We start from the raw sequence: 26,490 nt of genomic DNA, 5'->3' as shown, positions 1-26,490 counted from the left end.
GACCACATCTAACACCCAGGGCCAGAGGCCTCCAGACTGAGTGTGGTCCTGTGGGTCCCTGCAAATGGGGTGAGCCGGCTGGACAGTGCAAGGCGCTCCTTCTGGTTCCAACACACAGGACCAGGCTGGCCCAGAAGAAGGAATCCCCAGGAGGCCTACCCCCGCCCCTGCCTGGCATCGTGCTATCCCCAGGACAGAAGAGTGTCGTCCACTCATGTGCCATCAACCTCACCGGTGGGACCTGCCTCTCTGGGGAGGCAGCCTCACCTTCGAGAACAGGAGACCTAGGAGGTAATCATGAGGAGCCGAGTCCCACATCCACGTTGGAGTACTGGGGGCCTGCGGGTGCAGATGGCTACAGAGCTCCCCCGGAGTCCACACTCACCCCAAGCCACCAGGCCTGGTGACGTCAGGGCCCCTGATGAGCTTGCACGGCCTGTTTCAAGTTTACCATCCTCTCACCCCACAACACCCTCGGGGGACTCAGGGCGGGGCGGGAGGGCCAGACGCTTCACTCAGCAGGAAATCAGGGCTCAGAGAGGTAGGAATATACGCCCAAGGTAGCATAGCAAGTCAGCACTCTTTCCACACCACCCTGCCCGCCCCATCAGCCTGGAGGCCCACGCACCCACCAATGAGCTGTCCCTCCCCACCCAGGCGGCCTGGGCGCACGGCGGGCACCAGTGACCGGATACCCCAGGGACCCCACCTGCCTCCCCTATCCGCTCACTCTGCAGCCGGCCAGAGGCCTCGAGTCAGAGCAGACATCGGCAGGGGATACGACCGCACCTGCGCCGAGCTGGACTCCTTCTAACCCCAGGAACAACACTCCCGGCCTGCCTCCTCGCCGCCTTCCAGTCTGCGTCTCACCCATCACTGGTACTCAGGGCACTTCACACACACACACAGTAGATGAACAAAGGCATCTCCCCCACTGACGGCTGGCTTTGCGCCAGGCGTGGGTCCCCAGTGCGGCGCGTGAAACTGCCTGAGCGTCCCTGAGCCCGCCGAACGGAGGAGGGGACAGAGGCTGGGTGAGCGGGACAACCTGCCCGGCAAGTGGTGGCAAGTCACCCTGGGCCCCCGACCCCGGCATGCCCCGGGGCTGCTCCTCCACGGGCCCCTGGGCTCCAGGGTGTGCCAGGGGGCACTCCACGCGGAGGACACCACCCCGACACCATCTCCGCGGGGGCACCTCAGGGGTCAGTGCCGCCTGGCTCTGAGCAGGCCAGCTCCCTCCACGCTCCAGGCCTCAGCGTCCTCACCTGCACGGAGGCTTTAGACTCAGCAGAAAGAACAGTCAATGTTCCCGGAGCCTCCGACCCCCGCCAGCACCAGAGGGGCATGGGTCAGCAACTGCCTCCCTCCACACAACCGGGATCTGTGGATGGCGGGAGGGTGTCATGAGCCTGTAAACATCAATACTGATACAGACAGCATCCACTGTCACCTAGAACCTTCCGTGGGCGCCGTCATACCGCCTGGCAGATCATTAAATCCTCACCCCGGGAAAAAAGCTTGCAGAAGTCAGCTCTACTCTTGCGAGGGGCTGGGGGTGGGGGTGGGGTGGAGCATGGGGACCCAGAGCAACGAACGGTCCTCTCTCCCAATTACATGTCATAAACTCAGCAGCGCACCAACAGCCCAGCATCGTGAGCATTTAACTAAAGGTCGAAAGCAAAAATAGAAGCTGTGGGGAGAGATGCTTTCAGGCCATTGAACGTGAGTGAGGGGAAAGGAGACAGGCTGTGTGGGCGGGGTGGTGACACACACACTCATTCATACACACACACTCACAGACACACATGGACACGCGCATTCTGACTCACACAGACACACTCTCTCTCCCATATACATACACACTCACACACCGTCCATCCTCCCCACCCCGGGTCTTCCCAAAGCCAATTCCCTAGTGCGTGCTAAGTCACTTCAGTCGTGTCTGATTCTTTGTGACCCCATGAACTGTAGCCCACTGGCTCCTCTGTCCATGGGATTTTCCAGGCAAGAACGCTGGAGTGGGTTGCCGTGCCCTCCTGCAGGGGATCTTCCCGACCCAGGAATCAAACCCACATCTCTTATGTCTCCTGCACTGGCAGGCAAGTTCTTTACCACGAGCATCGTCTGGGAAGCCCCCAATCCCCTAGGGAGCCTTCTCCTCCCTCCTGCCCAACACCAGGCACTGGGCCCAGGGCAGCTCAGGGAGAACGCGGGTCCTGTTCTCAGGAGCCTGGTCAAGGGGCCGCTGAGAAAGGCCACGCTCCCTCGGCACCCTGCGTCATCGCTGCAGCTTGGTTAATCCGAGAAGTTGGTGGCTGACTCCACAGTCAGGAGACTCAGAGCTTGGGGGGGCCGACAGGGGGTGCCCCACGCCCCAGCCTCCTCCAGCTCACCCTGCAGAACCCTAGGGCACCTGCAATAAGCCCCTGGTGCTCCGGATGCCCCCTGGCAGCCGGGGGGCCATTAAGTAACTCAGTCCACCCCGCTCTGAGCCTGCCCGGAACCCAGCCCAAAAAGCCCAGGCAAGAAACACAGAATGACCGGGCAGAGCCCAAAAGGCCAGGAACAGAGTCAGGATTGCCGAGGGCAGAGGGGGTGCCTGCATGACCTGGGGGGGCTGCCTGATGTCTCTCAGGGCCCTGGCCACCCCAGCTGTGACGGCCACTGGCGGAGGGAACCACACACCATCTCCTGCCCGCCGTCACCCCTCCTGACCCTCACCATCCGCATCTTACCAACAAGGGCATCAAGGACAGGAGGAATCAGGCTGCCTGCCTGCGGGCGGCCTGAGACACCCCCTGTCCACCCCCATCTGGCTGGGTCCCACAACTCCGGGTGTCAGCCTGGGGGTGAGGCACACAGTGACCCCTGATCCCGGTCACCGAGGCGGACGGAGCCCCCGGGGGCAGGAAGCAGGGCGCCTAGCCACCGCGGCCCTGACGGAGGAGGAGCCAGGCACTCGGTGCGGCCCTCGGCATCGGGCGGGGGAGACACGGGCCACCGCGGGGCGCTCCCCACTCGGGCAGTGGGTACTGGACCAGTGACCGTTAGGATGCGGGGCCATCCTTGGAGTTCAGGCAGGAGGCTGACGAGGAAACAGCCACAGACCAGACAGAATGAAACCCGACTCAAAGAGATCCACCCCAAGTGCTGGGGGAGGGGGTGGCCAGAAATGTGGAAAGAGGGGGTGGCATCTCAGCTGTGGCTGAGATCCCGCAAACAGGTGGGATCTTCCAAATGAGTGGCGGGAGGCGAGGTGACGGGAAGGGGACTGGAGGTGGAGGAGACGGTCAAGGCAAAGGCGGGGGAAACGCAGACGCCTGGATGGCACTTGGGAACTGCTATTGGCCTGGGGTCGTGGAAGCTTCTGGAAGGGACGGGAGAGGCGTGTGGAAAAGAAGTCAGAGTGCCTCCAACTTTGTCCCCCGGAAGCTACACTCGATTCTGAGGCTGAGGGTCCCCATGGGTTGTGGGCAAGGTAGGGGCTGTTGTTTCCAAAACATTCTGGAAGGCCAGAGTGAGGGCTGGAGGTGGAGACCCTGGAGGCAGGGAGGCCACCTGAGTGGCTGGATCTAGGAACACTGGCGCAGAGGTGGGCCTGGGGGGTGAAGTCCCAGCACCGAGGGATCGGGGTGGGAGCGCCCACGCCTGGAGACTGCAGACCCACGCCCACGGTGGCACCGGTCCACCATAAACCACGAACTTGTCCAAAGACGGCACAGAGCAGGGATCGGAGCCCCAGGGGCGGCCCCAGACCACGCCATGCCAAGCCGGGTAGACCCTCTGGGGGTCTGGACTTCTTGCAAAGCACGCAGCCCCGAAGTCAAAACTCCAAGCTCTACAGGACGCGGTGTGGCACCCGGGGGCCAGCCGACTCCCCCCTCCTTCGGGGCCCCCGCCCAGCGGGCAGAAATCCAGTGACCTGCCCAATGGTCGACGGGCGACCCTGCTGACAACTGCCTTTTGTCTGGCGGTCCCATTGTCTGCAATTCTCTCGCCTGCCTGCACCAGGGTCAAAGCAGGGCTTCCAGAGGGGTTTCTCAGCGGGCTTGGGGAGAAACATCCTGTTGGCGGGACCGGCTGCTCCCGGCCAGGAGAGTGGCTGGGGGTCAGTGACCCTTCAGAAGTGGCCCCGGATGTGAGCGGCTACTCTAAGCCAAGCAATGGTTGGATTGCAAGGCCATACACAGGTGGCGGGACGCCCCCCTCCTAGGGTCATGGGGCCCCGGAGGGCAGAGCCAGCCCCCAGCTCCTCCTGGACCCACACCACCCCACTGCCACATTCCGCCCTCTTATATGACCTCGCCCAGTCTGGGGGACCCAGGGGCGCTCTGGGAGAGGTCCGTGTGCCCCCAAAGCTGCCCTGTCTCAGAGGAAAGGGGTGCCTGGTCTGTTCCTTGGACTCCCCCCATCGTTGGGGGGGCGGGGCTGGACACTGACAGACCAAAGCAGCCCAGAGGGTCTGCAGTGGCCCTTCTGAAGGTCCCGGTGGGGCTGGCCACAGGATGGACAAGCAGAGGGCCACCCAACATGACGAGTGAGAACTGCCTGACATGCTTTGCTGAGATACCCTCAATACAACCTGGAAAATCGCAATACTTTAATAAATTGAGAGAAATTCTCAACAAGCTCCCAGGAAAAAAAAAGGTGGGATTACCAACTGGAGGGTGTCTGGGACTTCCCTGGTGGTCCACCGGCTAAGACTCTGAGCTCCCAATGAAGGCGGCCCAGGGTTCGATCCCTGGTCAGGGAACTAGGTCCCATAGGCCTCAACTAAGAGTTCAAATGCCTCAACTAAAGATCCCACAGGCTGAAAGGAAGATCCCACGTGTCCAACTAAGACAGCGCAGTCAAATAGACAAATATTAAAAAAAAAAAAAAATCATGTCTTAGATAGCATCCTGAACAGAAGAAGAAAGCTAAGATCTGGAAGTGCGGACTCTAGTTAACACACACATACCAGTATCGGCTCAGGAACCGTAACAAATGTACCAGTTCTGTTAGAACCAGCAAGCAACAAGAGAACGGGGTCCACGGTTCATGGGTAGCTCCGCTATCTTCTCGGTGATCCTGTAAATCTGAAAACAGTTCTACACAGAAACACTGCTTTTAAAAAGTGTGTCTAACAACTCTATACACGTGGCAAGAGCTCATAAAACTCCCCACACACATAGGAATGAGAACACTGGAAAGACAGACCGGTCGGAGGGAGGGTCTGAGGTCTGGTCACTGCGTGGGGTCATCATCCATCGTTGCTGTGGTTTCAATAATGCCCATTCGCACAAAGATGTCACTGTGGGGGGTGGGGAGGTGAGGAAGGGCACGAGGGAGCCCACTTTGCCACAACTGCAACTTCTTGTGAGTCTACAATTATTTCAAAATAAAACGTTAACAGAGTTTGCTTTCCGGGGGTGAGTCTCTTTCTGTTTTATACATAAGTTGTTTTGAATGGATTTTTTTTTTTTTTTAAGGTTTCACATATAAGTGATACATGTTATTGGTCTTCCTCTGTCTGGCTTATCTCACTTAGTAGGATCGTCTCTAAGTCCATCCACGCTGCCGCCAAGGGCGTTATTTGCAGACTCACACACAGAACAAACTTAACGGTTACTAAAGAGGAAGCTGGGAAGCAGGGATAAACTTGGAATCAACAGATACACACTCTCCTGTATATCAAACAAACAAAATGGAACTACTGTGTAGCACAGTGAACTATATTCAACATCTTGCTGCTTTGTTGAGTTAACAAAACGTGTGCACAAACCTCCCTTTCGAGCCAGCATCTCTTTCCTCCTTTAGGAAAGGAACAAAATGTTAATACCTGTTCTCTCCAGAGAGCAGCATTATAGGTGATTTTCAAATTTCGAACGCTGAATCTCTCAGTACCTTCCAAGTCTCCCCTGACGGGCACACAATAAGCAAAGGATAATTCAGGTGTGAGCAATACTCTGTATCCCCACCAGGATAAGCCAGAGGGGTGGGGTGGGGGGTGGGGGGTGTGGAGTCTGCAGCATGAAAGGACCAGGTGAGACACAGCAGCTGGAGGGGTGTCCCCCAGCCCCAGCGGGACACATTTGTGGGGAATGGTGTCCAGAGACGCCTCACCACCACCCCCACCCAACTCCTTTCAGGGGATCTCAGGATGAGGAAGGCTGAGTTCAGGCTTGCAACAGGGGGCTGTGCATCCCAGAGCGGGGTGGGGGGTACTGAGGGGAGGGGGCAGTGATGCCCTGGGAAGAATCTGCAATGCAGGACATGCTGCAAAAACATAAACGCAGCAGGGCTTTGGAGCCAAGAGATTCCAGGATAAGGGTTCCAATGACATACGTGTTTCAGGTCCACCAACTCCCCCACTGCCCGCGGAGGGGAGAAACATCACCCTCAAACTGGAATGTTCCTGATTATCTCCTTAACTCGCCCATTCCCATGGCCAGTGCCCCCAGGGAAAGTGGAAAAACGCACCCATGACTTTCAGGCCATATCACTCTGGTTCACAGAGACCTTCTGGGTGCTGAGCCCAAGGTGATTATTTTCCTAAATTTTCTATAATAAACAGGCACTGTCATTTATGTATTTATTTTTGGCCACACCACGTGGCTTGTGGGATGTTAGTTCCCCAACCAGGGCATCCAGGCCTAACCACTGGGCCTCTGGGGAATTCCCAAGAGGCACTTATTTCAGAAGAAGAGAATGCATTGATTGTGCGCCACGTATTGTGCAGAGAGGCAGCGCAGGGTCCCAGTGGGGGATGCGGGCCCCAGAGCCAGGCCCGTTCTTCCCCTCTCCCCCCCGGATCTGGGCTGCTCAACCTCTCTGGGTCTCCGCTTCCTCTTCCCGCCACGCGGGAAAACTGAAGTGCCTGTGCTTTCCAAAGGTTAAACAGGTGGATACACAGCACGGAGCACCCACTACTGTTGCTACCAGGCTGCTCTTGCTGTTAGTATGCACACATCCTGATCTAGTCTCAACAGCCTAAGATGAACAAGACAAGGTCACTCCATCAAACAGAGACAGAAAGGCGAGGCACTCGAGTTTGTGCGACCTGCCTGGGTTCACAAAGGGGGACCCACGACCAGACCTCAGGACCCTCCATCTGGACCCTGTCAGATGGTACCCAGCGCCCACCAGGAAACTGAATTGCAGCCCCAGCTGAAACCCACCCAGCAAGCTGGCCCTGACCAAGTCCTGCAGTGGGGAGGGTGAGACGCCAAAGCCCCCTCCTCCCTTGGACCTCAGGTCAGAGGGTGGGAGGTGGTCGAGCTCAGGACACAGGGACAAGGGCCAGGCTGGCCACCCGGGGGCCTCCGCCCTCCTCCCTGCAGCAAGGACTGTCCCACTCTGGGCAGGATTTTCTTTCCCGGTGGTCCCTGCCTGCCCTGGGTGGTGCTCAGACCACGTGGTAATGATGACCCAACATGTCATTGTTGGGTTAACATATCAATGGTAATGATGGCCCAACATGTTATTGGGACCTCATTGTTCTTGTTCGGCTGTTACTCAGTCGTGTCTGACTCTGCAACCCCATGGACCGAAGCAAGCCTGTCCTTCACTATCTGCTACAGTTTACTCAAACTCATGTCCACTGACTGGATGATGCTACTATCCAACCATCTCATCCTCTGTCATCCCCTTCTCCTCCTGCCTTTAGTCTTTCCCAGCAACAGGGTCTTTTCCAATGAGTCAGCTCTTTCCATCAGCTGGCCAAAATACTGGAGCTTCAGCTTCAGCATCAGTCCTTCCAGTGGATATTCAGGCTTGATTTCCTTTAGGATTGACAGGTTGAATCCCCTCGCAATCCAAGGGGCTCTCAAGAGTCTTCTCCAGCACCACAGTTCGACCTTTGTTGGCAAAGTGATGTCTCTGTTTTTTAACGGGGGACCTCCCCAGAGCCTCCTCCAGGCCTCCCAGAGAAAACTGTCCCCCTCCCACACACACACAGATGTGAACTCAGACATCAAACTCCATCCGTCTCCTGAGTGGGGACCAGCAGCCTGCGGGGAGGGACGCAGGGGTCAGCAGCACTGGGGTCCAGGTCCCATCCACCACTGCCTCCCTGCATCGGGTGGCACTCTGCTGGAGACAGCATGGTGCAAAGCGGAGAAGACCACCAACACCCCCACATTCCCCCCAGGACAGAGGCAGGAACTGGGGCTCAGGGATGGACGGGGGGGAACCTGTGAAATCCTATGGCCCTGAGGTCTGCGTTCCCCCTCCTCTGTGCCGTGGGGCTGGACCAGCTCCCCTCCCCGTATCCAGGCCCCAATCCCGGCCACAGCAAACTGGCGGACTCCTCCTCCTGAAGGCCCTTCATGATAAATGCACGCGTTTTTAGGAAGCACGCTGTGTAATGAGGCATCATTTCCAGGTACCAGCTCATCACTCTTTTGCCCACAAGCATCTACCTGTCTGAGCCGCTCTGGACATGGAGAGGAATGGTGATGTGTCATCAAGGGATCCCCCCTCCCCCGACCCCCGGGACCCCCACCTGCCCCTTCTCCCACCCCTGCCGCTGCTGATCCAGGACCCCAAGTCACACCAGGCGGCCTCGGGGCCGGCGAGCCACGGCTAAGCCCTGCGGCCACAGGCACACCTCCAGAGCCCATGAGGGTCCCTGCCTTTCTGACCTGGGGTCCTGCTTGCTCCTGCGGGTGGGGGTAAGAGGGGCAGAGGGGCCAGGCCAGCTCCCCTTTCCCCCAGCAGGGCAGCCTCCCACCGGGACCTCCTCCTTCCCCACCAACTCTCCTCCTGGGCCCGCTGTACACCTCATGCCCCCGGGGTATTAAAAGGGTAAACTCTGAGGACAGCAGTTGGTGTGTTATCCGAGGCAGCCCTCCTGCTCTGGGGGCGGCCCAGAACCCAACGCAGACTCAGCCCCAACATCCCTACCCCCCGCCAATGCCCAGGGTCACTCTCCCTTCCAGGACCACCCCCTCCCCATCATCCTCTAGGAACGGCGACGGAAAACAGCCTCGGTGCCTGATGAGAGTGGTCAGAACTGAGTCTTACCCAAGACCTCTGAGGGAGGTTGTGGATGCTGGTTTTCTAATTTATTAGAAAGAAGAAAAAAAAACATTGAGTGGTGTAGGTGGATTCTTCCCAACTCTCTGTGGCAAGGCCCTTCCAAACCCTAACCCAGGGGTCTGCATCACCAGGGACAAAGCAGAGCCGCCCTGGAGAGGGGAGAGGAGGGGCGGGGGCAGGGAGGGTGGGGGAGCTCACCGCTCCCTTGAGGGGCTCCCCCCCGCCAACAGGACCAGCCGAGGACAGACACAGGCCCGAGGGCTGGGCGCCGGGTGCACCTCCTGCCTGGGAGGCGGTCACAACAGAGCAGGTGCTCCCGGCTCTCGCTGGCCGTCCCCACCTCACAGCCTGCGCCGGGCCGACCCCTCCTCCCAGGCTCATTCCCAGATGCGGAAATAGGACACTGAAGCAGGTGGTCACTCCCGCCCCAGGGCCTGCACCACGGGCAGCCCTAGAAACGTCTGCCATGCCAGTGACGAAGCCATGCCACCCTCCCCGTCCCCATGCGGAACGCGGCGAGCCGGGTCCCGCATCCCTTTCGTCTGCCCTCAGCCACCCCTTACCTGCAGCCCCGCACACACCCCCCCGAGGCCTCCGAGACCCCATTCTCCCCTTTGGGAACGTCCTTCCTGCTTCCTCGAGGCACCAGTCAGCAGGCCACGGAGGGGCCGGTGGGCATGACGTGGGGAAACGAGGCCTCTCGGCTGGGCACAGGGCTCCCTCGAACCCACAAAGCCTCCCGGGAGGCTGAAAACCCCAGCCGGCACACAAGCGCATTAGCACCTTTCAGAGCCAAAGTCACAGGCTGGACGCTGGGCCGTCAGTCCAGGCTCAGAGCCGCCTTCTCGCCCCCAGGCCTCCCCTGATGCCCTAAGGCTGCCGTTTTCATTAAGGCAAAGGAGGCACTAATGCATATATTTTCAGCCAAAGAACGGCAGCCCACAGACCGATTCAAAAGTCACCAGAGGCCTGGTCCACAGGAGGAGGGAGGTTGCCATTCAAAAGAAGGAAATTAGGAGACTTTCCCGTGTTCATTCTGCTCCCGCTGGTGATGGCTGCAGCGCCCACAGCCTTGGGAGCTGGCACGTGCACCTCTGGTTCCGGGGGGGCAGGGGGGCAGCTTGGAAAGCTAAGCCTTCGTAGGAGGGGTGGGGGGTGGGGGAGGGCAGTACGCGATCCCTCCCAGCCACTACTTGCTGATTCTGGGCCAAGTCAGCCCCCACCGGGGCAGGCACTTGGAAGGCAAAGGCCTGAGGTTAGAAACTGAGAGTCGCCTTGGATTCTGAAAGCCCCAGAGATAAGAACGTCACCCAGAAAAAAGCCCCAATGGCACTAGTTCAGCAGGGGAGAAGGGGCCAGGCCGGGAACAGCCACCGAGGCAAGGCTGCTGCCCAGAAGGGACCCCACGTCCAGAACCTTCCTTCCCCAGGTTCCTCTGGGGTCTCTGAGCCCCCACGGACCTGGTCCAGCTGCCTCATTTCCCAGCTGGTAAGCTGAGGCCCCGGGAAAACGAGGCAGAGGGGAAGCGACACAGAGAGAAAGTCAGGAAGCAGAGATGTGCATGGAAACACCTACCTAAGCCTGAATCCTTCACTTCGAGAGAGGAGCAAGGGCGTCCCTGGGGGCTCAGTGGTAAAGAACCCACCTGCCAAGGCAGGAGCCACGGGCTCGATCCCTGGTCTGGGAGGACCCCACACACAGCAGAGCAACTAAGACCGTGCGCCCCAGCTCCTGAGTCTGTGCTCCAGAGCCCGAGAGCCAGCCACCGACGTCCGCGCGCCCCGCAGCCTGTGCTCCGCAACAACAGAAGCCCCACAATGAGAAGTCCACGCAACTAGAGAGCGACCCCGCTCTTGCAACCAAAGAACGCCGGTGCAACAGTGCAGACCCAGCAGAGCCAAAAGTAAATCCACAAGTAAAATTACTTTTTAAAAAAGACAGGGGAGCAGAGGTGTGACTTTCTGAAGACGGTGGGGTGGGACGTGAACCAGAACTTGACCTCCAAACCCGCTAGACCACAGGCTCAAACCAAGATGGTCGGTGTCCAGGACGCCCAGTCAGCAAAGGGAGAGGCCATCAGATTTCACTCCCTGCGTTCTGCATGGAGCCTCTTGGCTAGGTGTGTGTTAAGCTCATTCATTTTTATTTTTCAAAGGCTTCATGGAGAAGCAACCTAAATGTCCATCGATAGGGGAATTAGGGGAATGGATAAAGGTGTAGTATAATATATATTGGCCTTCCCTTGTGGCTCAGCTGATAAAGAATCCGCCTGCAATGCGGGAGACCTGGGTTCGAGCCCTGGGTTGGGAAGATCCCCTGGAGAAGGGAAATATTGGTATATACAATGGAATGTTATTCCTCCATAAAAAGAATGAAATAATGCCAATGGCAAGAACTAGAGATGATTGTACCAAGTGAAGTAAGCCAAAGAAAATTTTCATATTATATTTCTTATATGTGCAATCTTAAAAAAAGACACGAACTGATTTACAAAATAGAAATAGACTCACAGACAGATAACAAAGCTATGGTTACCAAAGGCAAAGGTGATGAGGATAAATTAGGAGTTTGGAATTAAAATATATACACTATTATATATAAAATACATTACCAACAAAGACCTACTAAATATAAATAGCACAAGGAACTGCACTCAATATCTTGCAATAAACTACAACAGAAGAGAATATTAAAAAAGAATGTATATATTTATATACATATGTACAACTGAATCGGTTTGCTATATACCTGAAACTAAAACCACACTGCAAATCAACTCTATGTCAATAAAAACTTTAAAAAAGAAACTAAACAAAATTATTTATATATATACATACAGTTTTTTTTAAAATTGTTTTAAAACCTTCAGGCAGGGGTTGCACTGTCCCTCCCAATGTGGTTCTGGGTCTTTCCTGGGCCAGAGACCACGCCCCACCTTTTAGACATAGCCTGAGAGCAGTCATGTTGGGGACCCGAGTTTCCGCAAAGCCTGTCTTGCCCGGGTTAAGGAGACCACGGCACACATGTCCACCGAACATCAGCTCAGAGCAGGGCACAGCTGACCTTGAAGCAGGAGGGCCTGCTGAGGGACCAGAGGAAGCTGAGGGGGCCCAGCTGTCTCCCTCCTATCACGACCCCCAAATTGAAGCCCCAGGCCAGGAAGCTCCCGGGACCCCACCTGCACCGCCTTTTTGGAGAGCAGGAGGGCAGACTGGCCTCCCCACACCTCCAGCACCCCCACCCCCGCCCGCCACTCTCCTGCCCACGAGTTTGAATTGCAGCAAAAACAAGGGGTCTTTTCATCCTGCATTACCCATAAGGACCCAGCCACACACACTGGGGAGCGGATCACGTTGCCCACAGCCAGGCCGGCGCTCACAGGAACCAGGTCTTAACTCAGGGGGGACGACAGGGATTAAGGACCCTGCAGGGAGAGGTGTGAGATGAAATTAAACCGCACTGGGGCCCACCCTCCAAGGGCAGGGGGCACCCTCGAGGATGAGGACCACCCTCCAGGGCCGGGACCTCGGAGGGAGGGCAGGGAGCACCCACTGGACCTCCTGACCACACTCGGTCAGCAGGAGGGGGTCCCATGACTGGGGGACTACAGGCTGGGGTGGGGCAGGGCTCCCAGGAAACCCACGGCCGCAGACCAGGGAGAGGAGGGCGGTGGCAGGAGAAGGGGGTCAGCAGACCCCCAGGGAGCTGACACCAAGGGTCCCCCACCCACCAAGGGCTCCACCACCATCAGCTGTATTTCCAGAGGAAGATGACTTAGAAGGGGCTCTCCTTGGACCCTTCTGGCCCCCAAGTTCGGGAAGGCTGGAATATTAGCTCATGTTCCCAAGGCCAAGCCAACGCCCCAGCAGGCTCTCAAGCGGAGAGTGGGAGGGGGCACACGGGGGGCACCATCCGGCTGTGATCTCATCGGTCCCCCTGCCCTCCCCCGCCAAAACCCAACAGTGAGCTCAAGGAGGGGCAGCAGTCAGCGAGGCCGAGCCCAGGGCAGGACCCAGGTGTGGTGTGTAATGGCTTCATCTGCCAGGGAGACCGGCCGGCCTAACGACCGCAGCTGGACTCCGGCAGCTCATTTAACCCCGAGACGGTGCACCCGCCCGCTGCCCGTCACAGCCACGGAGGGCGGCAGGGGGACCCTGCTGGGGGCTGGTGACTGGCCAGGATGCTGCCGGCAAGGACGGCGGGGAGGAGACCGATCGGAGGCCCCGGGTCCCCTCCCCTGCACCCCTCCTCCCACCTTACCCCACCGTTTCTAAAGCCATTTTCTCTGTTTTCTGATCCTGCAGGCTTCTTGGTCTCATTTTGAGGCTGGGCGCAGGGGGCTGGGCTCTGAGGGGGTGACCTCCGCAGCCTCCGGGGGCCCTGCCTGTGGCCTCTTTGGTTTGGGTTTCCTACACAGATCTGTGGACCCACACACAAGGCCACCAGCAGGAGCGGCATCCACGGCTGCAGGGCAACCGGCGAGAGGCTCCTGCGGACGCCAGGGGATGAGAGGATGGACTGCGGCTCGCTCAGCTGGTAAGCGGCCACCTCGAAGGGCAGACCTAAGCCTCGGGGGAAGAGCGGGTCCCCGTGGGGGCAGGAGGCAGGAGAGGGGGTTCCTGCCAACAGAAGCCCTCAGGGCCGGCTGTGCACCTGTGAGGCAGGCAGACCTTGGGGAGGTGTGTGGAGCCCGGCAGGGAGGGGCAGAGTCCCTGACACCTGCCGAGACACAGAGCTTCCTTCCATGCACAAGAGCAAGTGCAAGGCCTGGCCAGGCGTTGTCCAGATCGGCGCTGCCCACAGAACTCTCTGGAACAACGGAGAGGTTCCTTTCCTGTGTTGACAACAAGCTGCAAAGCGCCTGCAAGGGGCCTAAGTGCAGCTCAGAAACCAAACCGCTCTTGTTACTTAATCCGAATTAACTCAGATCGAAACAGCCTCCAGTGGCTAGTGGGCAGCTCAGGGCCACAGCCAGAAAACCCTGGAGTAGGGTCACCACCCATCAGGCAGAGGACACAGGGGTGTCGGTGAGACACAGGGGCCCCGACTCAGAGGGCACCATCAGCGGGAAGCTGACTGGGACACTGGACAGCTAGACATCCAGGTCAGGAGAGAGAAGCAGAGAAAGACCAGGGGCTCATTCCAGGAGGGAGGCAGCCCAGCAAAGGCGGGAGGCAGCCAGGCACCCAAATGCTGCAGTCACGGAGGTCTGGGGGCAGGCAGCACACAGCCTTGTTCCAGCAGACGAGCCCAGGGTGGGCATCAAACACCACCAGGTCAGGATGAGGAGAAGCCAATGGGCCAAGCCGGAGCTGCCTTTCCTGGGGCCCAGGGCCACCAGGGGCCAAGAAGCGGCGGCGGGTGGGAAGGTGGGTTGGGCCTCGGATGCTCCCGGGAGAAGTGAGCAGTGGAAGGAGGAAGCAGGGGCAGGGAACAGAAGGGGGAAGACCTTGTTTATTGTTTTGGACCAGGAAACATGAGCCTGTTTGCAGGGGAAAGGAGCCAGGAGAGACCCAGAAACAAGAGGAGGGGGACAATGGTGGAGGCAGGTCCCACGGGGGGGGCGGGCTGGGACCCGCTGCCCCACGCCCCAGGCTGGAAGGTGCAGAGAGGGAGCGAAACATGCAGTTTGATTTTCTGTCCTATATAGAAGTGGGGTGTGTGTGTGCATTCCCCCAAAATACAGAGAAAAAGGCGAAAGGGCAGGGCAGGAGGCTCCCATTGTCCACCCCCTGAGCTCCGGGAGATGTGAATCGAGCCTTCTGGGAGCCCCTGGCACAGGCAGCGTGGCCGGAACCCGCCACAAAGGGCCACTCCCAGAGCGGGCTCATTAGGACAGGAGCCTGTGCGCTCGATGCGGGGCGGGCCCTCGCGGGGGCGCCACACAATCGGGCCCTTGTAGGGGGCGGTGGGGGGGGCGGGCGGCTCCCGGAGCCTCTGATTCCAAGACAAGAGCGAGCCTGCTTCTTGCCTTACAGCCCAGAGCCGACAGAAAGACAGATCGGGGAAGACAAAGAGATGCTTCCCCTGACAGTGCACGGGCTATTTCTGGAAATGGGTCGGCTCTCCTGCTGTCTGGGTGCTGCCAGCCCTGCCCACCTCTGTCCCCTTGACCGCAGCCCTAAGCAGGCCCCCAGCCTCCCCCCTCCACCACCCACCACCCCACTCCACGGGGGTGACAAAGGCAGTCAGTGCCTCCCAGCCTGAAGCCTGGCAGTCTGCTCTGGCTCCCAAGGGGGGTGGCAGGGGGCAGGGGGGTGGGGAGGGGACCACCGGGCCAAGCCGTGACCAGGGCTGGGGTGGGTGCTCAGCAAACGCAAGGCCAGCTTCAGACCCAGCTTCCCACTGTCCGCCGGGCAGGCCAAAGCCAGCTCCCTGGGCATCCAGGCGGCAAATGCGGGCAAGCGACCATCCGAACAGGCCTGTCTCACGCTCACGGCTAACGTGAGCCGACACCAGCCTCCAGGCCCGCGGGCCTGGCTCTGTGATGCCCCAGTGTGGGGAGGTGTCCTTGCCGTCAGCTGACCTGCGAACAGGCCACCTCCAGCTCAGGCGACCAGTGGACCCCACAGCTCGTCCCCCAGAGCTTCCCACCAGGGAGGAGCCCCCAGGGAGCATCTCCAACACCCACCCGCCCCGACCAGACGGGCCCATCTCCAAGGACTGGTCCAGGCACTGACACTTCTTCAAGTTCCCAGAGGTGATGTCTAACATGCAGCTGAGGTTGAGAACCACTGATAAAAGCAAAGATGTACTTCTAAGGAGTTGTTAAAATGAAACAGGGAAGTTGGTTGGGGGGGGCGGGGTGGGGGGCAGTGTAAAGCACAAGTCACCACCCTGGGGGTTGGGGAAGTGATATGATTTTTGTTTTTTAAAGTAGTTGAAGGCCATTTGGCGCCAAATGGCACAAATGAAAAAAAAAAAAAAAAACAGAAAAAAAAAGAAAGGCAGGTGGCCAAAGCGGATGAATCTCTGTTGGATTTAAAACCAGAGGGAGAACTCATCCAGCGCCTCTGGATTGCTCATTTCTCATCCCACCATTTACTGAGTGCCCACCACATGCCAGGAAGACTGGTCCCTGCCCTGGGGAAGGTTATGGACTCGAGGACAGACAGGACAGCGAATGGCGTAAGTCCAGAACAGACAGACTTGTCCCGGGTAACCCACACCTGGGGACCAGAGCCCAGCGCCCTCTTCTAGCAGCGCCCAAGCCTGCAGAAGGTGATCAGATGGCAGGGGCAGGTAATTCCACCGGGGCCCTCACCATGGCCCCTCACGAGGACAGGCTGGCCAGCCACTGGCTTGGCCTCAGTGCTGGACAGAGTGGTGCCCGCCTGTCATCACAGCAGCCACAGCCCTGCCACCGCCCAGACCTGCCCCTGCAAGAGACCCAACCACAAAGGTAACAAGCAGAGGAGGATGGGAAGGGCAGTGGCCCGTTCCCTGTGGCTCTGCCAGCTCTAGGAACGCTGAGTCAAGGGGCTGGAGGATGCGAGGGTCTCTGGCACCCTGGGCACAGCCCACCCAAACCACCCATTTTACAGAAGGGCAAAACAAGGGCCCAGAGAGAAGACGGGGCTTGCGTGAGGTCAGCTCACCAGTGGGCTGCGGCCGTTGTTTCTGCGTTGTCCGATCCACACACAGAGCCCTGACCCGGGGGGCGGGTAGGGCACAGCCATGCCCCTGAAGCTGCCCCAGATGTGGGGACTGTATCAGCTGGCGGGGGGGCCCCTGTGTGTGTGTGCTCAGCAGAGCGCAAGGGGAAGGGAGCAGACGGGCTATGGGAAGTGGCAGTCTCTTGAGGGCGCCTGGGACAGCTGACTGCAGAAAAACTCTCCGAGAAGGTCACAGCTGGAACTGCTCACAGCTGGAAGAGCCCAGCCCAGGGACTGAAGCGGGGGATGCGGTGAGGGCAGCGCCACAGAGCCACCTGCCCCAGCATCTCGCAGTCAGCAGCACCCCGCCGAGCCAGATGTGCCAGTGCCCCAGCGGTTCCTCCCTCCACGCCTGGCCTCTCCCCTGCTCTCCTCTGCTTGCACGGACCTGCTCTGTCTCAGCTCCCAGCTCCAGCTAACCCCCTCGGCTGAGCTCCGGGCACCCCCGAAGAGGCTGAGAGCCAAACCAGGGCACCTCTGAGAGCAGCGAAGGGGGGCATGATGAAGTCACACGGGGGTGGCGGGGCACCTTCACACGCAGCTTCACATGGCCGGCCCCCTCCACAGCCCCACGTGACCTGATGTGACTTGCCTCTCTGCTCTGAGCCCCCCTTCCTCAGCAGAAACAGGGACCCCGCCCCGACTCCGCCCCGGTGCGTCTCGGCACCGGTGTGGCCAAGCCTGGGGCGGGCCCCCTTTCCTTCCCAGTCTCTTCCGAGAGCCTTCAGGGCTCCAGGCAGTTTGCTCCCAGGTTTCCGGCTTTCCCAGGCATGGCATTTCCTCCTCTCTAAGATACCATCAGTCACAGATGCCCGATTTTCCAGAGGGAGGGAGGGGAAGACCTGCAGTAAACACACACCCTGATTCTAAGATGCAACCCCGCATTGCAACAGAGGAGGGCAAAGCCCACGTTCGAACTCAGGAAATAACAAGTGACCAGGGCCTCTGGCCAATGGGGAAGCAGGAAGGAGGGAAGGGAAACAGACCCTCACCTACTCCCCAGGGCCCGCGGGCTCTGCTCTGGTTAAACAACGCTCCACACCTCTGCTTAAACATCATACACAGGTTGATCCCAAGAACATTTACCGACGAATCAATACAACTCCTGATCTTTCTGCCCTGCTCCCGGGACAGTGGAGACCAACAGTGAGTTGCTCAAGAAGAGGCAGGCATCCCATCACCAGGGCACTGACCCAGCTCCAGACCTGCCCTCCGCCCTCCTGCCCCTGCCTGCCTGAGGCAGCAGAAGACGGCAAGAGGGGCACAGGTGACAGTGACCAGCTCGCGGTGCCTGGAAGCTGAGGGTGTGGGGGACCATTCCTGCCTCTTCACAATCAAAAGAGCATCAGCTCTCTTTCGCAGACCAACCTGTTCCTCTATCGCCAGGCTTCGGGGAAGCCACTCGGGTCCCCTCACCACCCTGCTCCAGGGAAATCAGCGCTGCCTCCTTTCCAGCTCTGAAATCCCAGGGCACTCCCTGCAGGGGTCCCCCGGCACCCAGGCTGGAGGCATGGGCAGAGCCACCATGGGCGTAAGTATTCCGTGGGCAGGCACAGTGAGGCTGCAGAGAGAGAGGGCGTGCCTGAGCACCCCAATAGCTCAGGGTGGAGCCCCTGACCCCAGATGCCAGGAGTCACAAGGAGGCAGGCGGGCCTTTGGGGCAGACACACCTGGTCTGAGGACCTGCAGAGAAGGTTCTCTCCTGTGACCACGGTCCCCGCGACAACCACCCCGGAGGCCCCCAACCCAGCCCACACCACGATGGACTCCAGATGGACGCTCCCAAGCTGCCACTCCCCAAGCCCAGCTACATGAATCACCGCGCGTGGCACTCTCAGACTGAGTAACCGCTCAAGAAACGTCTGCTCTTGTTTTCCTTCCTGCTTGAAGGGCGAATTCTCTCAACAACCAGCCCCACCCACCCGCCTCCAGACTATTCTCTACTCCTGTTCTGGACTCGCACAACCAGCTGACCAGCTGTCTGAGTGCTTCATCGCAGTGGGTTCAGGAATGCCCTTGGCTTGCATGCCTCCCCTAATGGGGAGCTCCCCACCTCCAGAGGCAACCAGGTCCGCCTGGACCACTCTTGTTTGCAGGAGCTGAAGTCTGAATTGCTGGAACTTCGGGGGTCTGCACACAGCACTAATCCCCCTGGGCTGACAGCCCTCCCTGCCTAGCAGCCGCTCACCAACCCCAAAGCCTTTCATCTCCTGGCTCAACATGCTCGCTCTTGCTGTTCCTGAGAAGAGGCTTCCAGGCCCCCTGCCTCCCTGCAGGTCGTGAGAGCACCTTGCAGGCCCTGGGCTCTCGGCACCCCTGGTCCAGAGCCACCTGCAGACCTATGGCTGCTGCTGGAATGCCACCCCTTTCCATTCAACCGGACAAGGACTCCTGTGATTGTGACGGGAGGCAGGCACAAAGGCCCCTTCACGAGCACATGATGGGGGTCCCGCAGCCCCACCCCGAGGACGCAGGTCTGCAGGAGTCCCTGAGCTCATCCTTTGAGGCTCGGTTCTCAGGACACAGATGAGGAAATCGAGGCTTCCACGTGCAGTAAGCTGCCTCCTCTTAGACGCTGCCCATTTTACACACATCCCTACGCTTCCTCCTTCCTCAACCCGAAGGAGGGTCACAACTTCCCACTTTGCAGATGAGAAAACAGAGGTCCCAGAACTTGAGCAGGGTCCAGGCCTCCGATGCTTTCTGCCAATAGAGGACAAGCAGAGCATAGGAAACCCCCACGAGTGCAAACCACAGACCACGAGCAGCGGAGCGTTTCCCTGCTAATCCTGCGGCTCCAGGATCAACATAAAAACCAAGTCTGTGTCCTAGGAACTCGGAGGCCAGGCCCTGGGTGAGGGGTCTGGAGGGGCCGTGACAGCAGAGGGAAGCTGTCTGGCAGGGAAGCGAGGGAATGAAAACAGAAGTGAGGGGACCCGGTGCGTGGAAGCTGGCACTTTCCCATCCACAGATCTCCGGAGCCGTGAACTTCAGGCAAGGAAAGAGGACAGCAAGACTGAGGCTCTGGGCCTGGCCTGAGAAGGGGAGCCACACCTTAGCTACACAGGCCCCGCCCTGCCTGGGTCCATCTGCAGGTCATTGGAGCCCTGCCCACGACTAAGCTCCGAGTGGCCTTCCACGGCTGGAAGGGGGCCTCCTATGGGGGGGGCTCAGACTGTCCTGGCCCAGAGGGGTGGTAGGCCCAGGCTCTGACACCCAAGGCTGAGAGAGAGCCCCTGGACTGATCCAGCCACTCCTCTCTGCCCCAGCCAGCCCACAGGACTGGGAGCTAGTCACCACACCTCTCCAGACCTCAGTTTCTCCATCTGCAATATGGGAACCACTTGGGAGCTCTGAACACAATGGAGCTGGGACTGGGATGCTCTGTGGTAGGTATAAACTGTGAGGCTCAGGGCACATGCCCTGGGTTACCGGCCAATGAGCTCCTGGCCCTGCGGGCCCGGTACCCAAGGCCAGTGACAGGTGGTGGGGTCAGGATGGGGAGGGAGGGGGAAAGGCTTATTCAACCCCGCCTCCTTGTCTTCACTGACCTCTGCCCCCAGGCCTGGCCAGGTTGAGGAAAAGCTGCCCATTAGCGTCCTGCCCCAGGGCTGCTGAGCTGGGATCCCCACATAAAAGACCTATTCAAGGCCAGAGGCTCTGTCTTTTTTTTAAAGACCCAGACCACCCTCACTCTATCCTCCCTTTAAACCAACAAAAAAACACAAGCAGGAGAACAAACCCATCTTATTTTGAGAAGCTCAAACTTTTCATGCAAACTTTTAAGGTATAAATGGGGCCTGTACAAAGGGCTGCTGGAGGCCCTCGTTCCTGGGGTTAGCAAAAAGGGGAGTGGACCATGTGATGTGATGGGAGGAGTGGGCCAGAGGTGAATGGGCACACGGTGGCCGGAGGGAGGAAAAAGGTGGGACGCGCAGGATGGGGAGGGGGAAGGAAGAACTGTTAAAAATAACTTTTGTTTGAAAATTGCATGAGTTCAAAGTGCAGACCTGACTGTCTGATGTGTGGGGTTCGCCTGTCCCAGTCTGCCCCCCGATTAAATTAGAGCAAAGAGCATCCCAATCCAGACTTTAATCAGCTCAGCCCAGACCTCTATCAAAGAAAAAGAAAAAGAAAAAAAGACCAAGAAAAAGGCTTATTTGAATTCCCATTCACAGGCCAGTCAGGCCCAGGCCCAGCCAGGGAGGACCTGGAATACAGATGGGCCGCCACCCACCACAGCCTCTTACAGCCCCAAGGGCACCCAGCAGGGCTGCAGGCACCCTGCAGCTTCCAGACATGACCAGGGCCACTGCGCCCCAGGAGGTGCAACCAGACACCAGCTCAGCCGCAAGCATTCGGGAGAGCTGTCTGTCTAAACAGCAAACAGAGTTTCAAAGAGAACGGCCGATGTCTATTTGGCAAACCCCCAACAGGTCCCTCTCTTTCTCCTGAGGATCCTTGGGAGAAACACGCATGACAAGGCCCTGACAACTGTTGAGGCCCACTGTCTGCAGGGATAGAGGAGGACCCACTCTACAGAAGAGGAGCAAAGAGAGGCTCGTGAAAGTGAAGTCCCAGGCCGGAGGGAAGAGGGAAGAGATTCGAACAGGAGATTGTCTGAGCCCTCCAGGCACGGGGGTTATCAACCATCTGCTCAGGGGTCACCGATAAGGAAGTGACATTTGCTGGGGCAGGAGAAGCAGGGCAAACGTGGGCCGGAATCAAGAACGGGGAGTCAGCAGTGTCTGTTGATGAATATTATCGGCCAAAATGACCACAGGCCAGAGACGTGAGCCAACCCCGTGGCCGGAGCAGTACATGACCTCCGCAGCACCACCCAGGCAACTGACAACTGACACTGCAATCTTAGTTGCCTTCCCAGGAATTGCTCAGAACCTCTCTGAGCCTCTAGTTGCTTGACTGTAAAATGGGGATAATACTGCCTCGCGGGGTTCCTGTGAGGGTAAGCTGAGAGGGCAAAGAATCTGAGGCACCACTCTGGTATCTGATTCCACTTTCACCACCATCCAGACTGGGGCCTGTTATCTGCCTCATCTCCAGCTTGCTCTCCACCCAAAACTACAGGTCCAAGGGCAGAAGAGTGGCTTTGAAGAGAAGGGCCTTCCCTTGTCTCCAGACATCCCACTCATACAGTTGGGAGACCATCTCAAGGCCACGCTCAACTATGAGACGAAACTAAATTGACAGCAATCCCACTGATGACTGAAGCTTGTGATCATGACGCTGAGTGCTTATTTCACCCCGACACAAAGCTGCGCCCCCACAGACTCTGTGGCAGTCCTGTGTGCCCGGGTCCTGGGGGAGCGTGGACTCTACAGGGAAAACGACAGCTCCAACCCTCGCTGCCCCTCAGCGGGCTGGGAAACCTCAGGTGGGATCCAGTCCTCCACACCTGCTCTGCTCACAGCAGCCGCAAACGAAGACAGGGTCCGCGTCTCCTTGTCCAAAATAATGCCAGAACTTCTCTGCCAATATGCCCTGACACTTTAGTGCCCTGCAGAGAAACACCCTCGCCAAGTGTCACTGATGACGCAGCTGAAAACCAGAAACATTTCGCTTCCTAGCCACAGACTGCCGCAGTCCTCCGCTTCCTACAGCACTTGGGGAAACCGAGGCCCAGATATCTGACCCTCCCAAGGCCCACCCCTCCACCCCCGCCCCAGAAAACAAGACCAGAGAGGCTGAGACTGGGACTCCTCATTCCCCAAATGGTGCAAACCACCTAACTCGGAGCTACTCCCACTGGCCTTACGGAGCTTGCTGGTGGGAGGTGGGGTGGATAGAGTCACTGGAGAGAAACCCAAGTTGTAGCCTTAGATTGCTAATCAGTAATGAAATATCCCTCTACACCTAGCCCTGCCCCAACTCACAGGCTAGGAAGGTAAATAAAACCTGCACTGGGCTAGGGCCCCACCTCCCCCGGGTCCAGTTCCCACCCCAGCCCCCACCCAGAGGCACCTGCAGAGGCCACTTGGCCACCAAAGCAGAGAGCACGCCCCGTCCCCACCCGGCTCCCAGGCTGTCGCTTAAGGGAAGAACAGTCATTTAAGGCCTCCATACATTTTCTCTGAACTAGGAAAGCCTTTAAAGAGAACCAGAAAGGGCTGTTTAATCTCCACCTTCAGGCAAATAGTTCAGGCAGCAGGAACAGCCACCAGAAGCAGGAGCCAAGCCACCAAAAATGTGGAAAGACAGGGAAGAGGGAGAGGAGTGAGGCAGGGGGGACAGCCACTGATCAGCGAGCTGGGGACGGGGAGGGCGACCAGCTGCCCGGCTCCGACAGAGCCCTCTGCCCGGGGGCCCAGCAGTCAAGCGGGCTGGAATACAGTAGCTGGGCTTTCCCGCGGCCAAAGGTCCTCCCACCCACACCCCAGCAGCTGCTGCCAACCTCCGCACTTCCTGTAAGGTGAGCAGTAATTTACAGACCCCTTCAGAGGCTTTTATCTCTGCCTCAAATCCGGGAGGTAGGGATTACCGGCTCCATTCTACAGATAAGGAAACTGAGGCCCGAGGAGATAGAATGCCAGGATCCAGTCCAAGCCTATATTCCTCTGGGAAATATTAAGAGCCTCAGTTGACGAAAGCTCCCCGGGGGCGGGGGGCGCTGAGAAAGGCAGGAGTAATAGCAATCCAGGAAGGTTCTTCCACCCCAGTACCCTGGCCCAGCTGCCTGTGACCCCTTCCCTAGGGCAGACAGCACGGTGAAGCCCAGGTGGAATGCCAGCTCCGCCCCGGCACACAGGTGATCACTGCTTGGGGGCTGCCCCGTTGTTCCAAGAAGAGGGAAAATTTCACTTCCGCTCAAAGGGCCTATCACTTCCCTCCCCCGCACCCCCCATTAAAAACTTCCCGGCCCCGGGCCAGTGTTTCCAGGCAGAGCTGCGGCACCTCCAGCCAGCCCTACGGTCCCAGATTCTGAGACCGATAAACTCCGCAGGGGAGAAACTTCTGAGGAGTCTGAGGGTCCCGGACCGGCTGCGGATTCAGCGCGGCAGGGACACGCCCCCATCGCTTAACCGGAAAATTCGGCACCTAAAAAAAAAACCCACCGCCTGCTGGCTGGCGATCTCTCCGACGCCAGCCGGAGGAGGGGTCCGGAGTGGCGGTGGGTATTTTTTTTTTTTCCCCGCCCGCGGGGGAAGGGGCTCTGGGCCCGAGACGCACCCTACCCGGCGGGCGCCCTCCTTACCGTGCAGGCCGTTGGGGATGCTTCGGTGGTGCGGCGGCGGCGCCGAAAGGTCGTCCAGGGACCGGCGCGTGGCGACCGCCTTGCCGTCGGGGGCCTTGGGCGGCCCGGGAGGCAGCAGCGGCGGCGGGACGTGGTGGTGATGGTCCGGGCTGCCGCCGCTGCCCGCGCTCGACGTGCTGCTGCCGTCGCCCACGTCCCGGGTACCCGCGCCCGCAGCGCCGCCGGGCAGCGGCCCGCTCAGGCTGGCCTGGCTGTCGATGGAGCTGCGGGAGCCGGCGCCGCCGCCGCCGCCGCCGCCCGCGCCCGCGCCCCCCGCCAGCGCCGCGCGCTCCTCGTCCAGCAGCAGCACCAGTTCTTTGAGCTCCAGGTTCTCGCGCAGCAGGGCCTCCTGGCGCGCCTCGAGCTCGCGCAGCTTCTGCTGCGAGCGGGCCACCTCGTGCCACACGGCGCCGGCCGCGTGGCGCCCGAAGCGCTGCCACTCGCGCGCCAGCTTGCGCCCCTTCTGCCGGTCGTCGTCCAGGAAGCAGCACAACTCGCGCAGCTCCTGGTTGTCGTCCTGCAGCCGCTGGTTCACGTCCTTGAGGCCGCGGATCTCCAGCAAGTGCTGCTGCAGCCTCCGGTTCACGTCGCGCATCAGGCCGCCGTGTTCCAGCATGAGGCCCACCTTCTCGCCCTCCGCGCGCCGCAGTCTCCGCGCGAGCTCCTCCTTGCTCCAGCGCAGCAGCTCCTCGTCCGGCACCTGGCTCAGCTCCTCCGACGCCGCCGCCGCCGCTGCCGCTGCCGCCGGGGGCTTCGCCATGGCGGGGCCGTCACCGCGGCATCGCCCGCGCCCTCGCCCGGCCGGCGCTCCCCGTTCCGGGGCTGCGCTGGGCCGGTCCGCGCGCGGGCGGCGGGGTGGGGTGGGGGTGGTGGTGGCGGCCGGGGGGCGCGTGCGGCCCGCCCCGCGCTGCCTCGCGCGCCCTCACGCAGCGCCTGCCCGCCGCCCGGGGCGCCCGGGGTAATCGGTGCGTCTCGAGACTCGGCGAGCTGGGAACGCTGCTGCGTCGGCGGCCGCGGTGCCGGGCTCTCTCCCGGCTCGGGCAAGGCAGGCGGAGGCCCGCCCCCGGCCCAGCTCTGGAGCCCCAGCCGGCCCGCCTACTCCGGGCGGGGAAGGGGCGGGGCGCACGCGGTCCGGGCCCCGCCCCCGGGGGGAGCGAGCGGGCGGGCGGGCAGAGGCGCGGCAGGTCCCCACGTCTCCCCCGCGCCGTGCGCCCGCCCTCCCGGCGCCCAGCCAGAGGCGCGCTCGAGCCGTGGTCCCACCCCCGCGCCGGTCCGATTGGGTCTTCCGGGGGTGTGTGGGAGGGGCGGGGCGCACTCGGGGGACGCCGCAGGAGATGGTACAGTCCACCCTCCGGGCTGCCCACCTCCCCCCGCGCCGCGGTTCAAGTTTCTGCGGCCGGAGGACGCGGCCTCCGCCAATCCCAGGGCTACAGGGCGCTTTTAAAATGCAGGTACGGCTGCGGGGAGGGAGGGTGACGGTGGGAAAGGTAGGGCAGGGCTTCCCTTAAAGGAGACGCGTGGAAAAGGGCGCCCAGCCCCTTCCTGGGCCCGCGCGCCCCACCCGCCGTCCCCCGCCCCGAATAAACAAATACCCACGATCGGAAGGACGGCTCCCCTTCTCCCGGCCGAAGGCACCAGAGTCCAGCTTAGTCTGAGATACGGCGGACAATAGGACTCAGGCCCGGGGGGTCCCTCTCCCCGGCCGAGAGCGGCTCTTTGTCCGCTCCCGGCCCCCGGCTCCCCCTCCACCCCGGTCTCCACCGTGGTCCCCAGCCCGGAGCGCGCCGAGGTTGCAGCGTTTTCCACTCAAGCCAGGGGCTGCGGCTCCGGCGTCTGCGCCCCAGGAGGGCCAGGGGGCCTCACCCGCCGTCCCGGATCGGGGTCCCGCACCCTCCCTGCCCCGAGAGGGCGAGGGCTTGAGGAACACGCACCGTTCCCCCGCCAACCCGACCGCTCGTCCCGGAATGCGGGAGGGAATCTGTGACTCGCGACGTGGAGACCACTGGGGAGGGGAGGGGAAGGTCTTTCACTGAGGTCTTAACTCTGGGCGGGGCGCCGATTCCGCAGCAATAAAAATCAAACCCTCCCCACCGACAGCCTCGCCTGGCACCCGGGTCTCCCCCCACTGGCTTGTGCGAATCCATCTCGTTGTCCTCGCGTCCCTGAAGTGCATTTACGGCGAGTCTGCTGCCAGGCGGGCGGAGGGGGGCGTCCCTCCCCCCGGGACCCGCGCCCTCGACCAAGACCGCCACGGCCGGGCGCGCGCGCCCCTCGGCAGCGGTTGTCCCGGCTTACAGCGACCCAGCCATTCATTGGACAACCGTGTACAGCGCCTCCTCTAAGCCAGGCTTGTTCTGGACCACTAGGGGATTTTCTAGGGGACCGGCGGCCACTGCCCGCTGGGGGGGACTTTGCACTCTGTGGGGAGGAGGGGCGAGAAGAAAATCAACAAACTGGAGAACTGTGAGGCTGTAATAAGTGCTGTGCAGGGGATTAAGACCAGCTGCTGTCGCAGAAAGTGATTATCAATTACTTTAGATCCCGTGGTCAGGGAGGACCTTT

At 60.1% G+C, this 26,490-nt stretch overlaps 2 protein-coding genes across 3 annotated transcripts in view; one reads left to right on the top strand and one right to left on the bottom strand.

The window, feature by feature from the left end:
* Window positions 1–25,046, bottom strand: part of CCDC85C (coiled-coil domain containing 85C) — an 80,097-nt gene extending 55,051 nt beyond the window's left edge. For both annotated transcript variants that reach the window (XM_020899082.2, XM_070477856.1), the window contains exon 1: window positions 23,890–25,046. In XM_020899082.2, the coding sequence (XP_020754741.2) occupies window positions 23,890–24,688 (799 nt within the window). In that variant the 5' untranslated portion in view covers window positions 24,689–25,046. The remainder of the gene's footprint in view (window positions 1–23,889) is intronic.
* Window positions 25,036–26,490, top strand: part of HHIPL1 (HHIP like 1) — a 56,962-nt gene continuing 55,507 nt past the window's right edge. The window contains exon 1 of the mRNA XM_070477852.1: window positions 25,036–25,379. Coding sequence (XP_070333953.1) covers window positions 25,263–25,379 — 117 coding nt within the window. The 5' untranslated portion in view covers window positions 25,036–25,262. The remainder of the gene's footprint in view (window positions 25,380–26,490) is intronic.

The sequence above is a fragment of the Odocoileus virginianus genome, chromosome 16, assembly GCF_023699985.2.
Source record: "Odocoileus virginianus isolate 20LAN1187 ecotype Illinois chromosome 16, Ovbor_1.2, whole genome shotgun sequence".
Classification (NCBI taxonomy): Eukaryota; Metazoa; Chordata; class Mammalia; order Artiodactyla; family Cervidae; genus Odocoileus; species Odocoileus virginianus.
The sequence above is the reverse complement of the archived record's forward strand: the minus strand, read 5'-3'. Positions and strand labels throughout refer to the sequence as shown.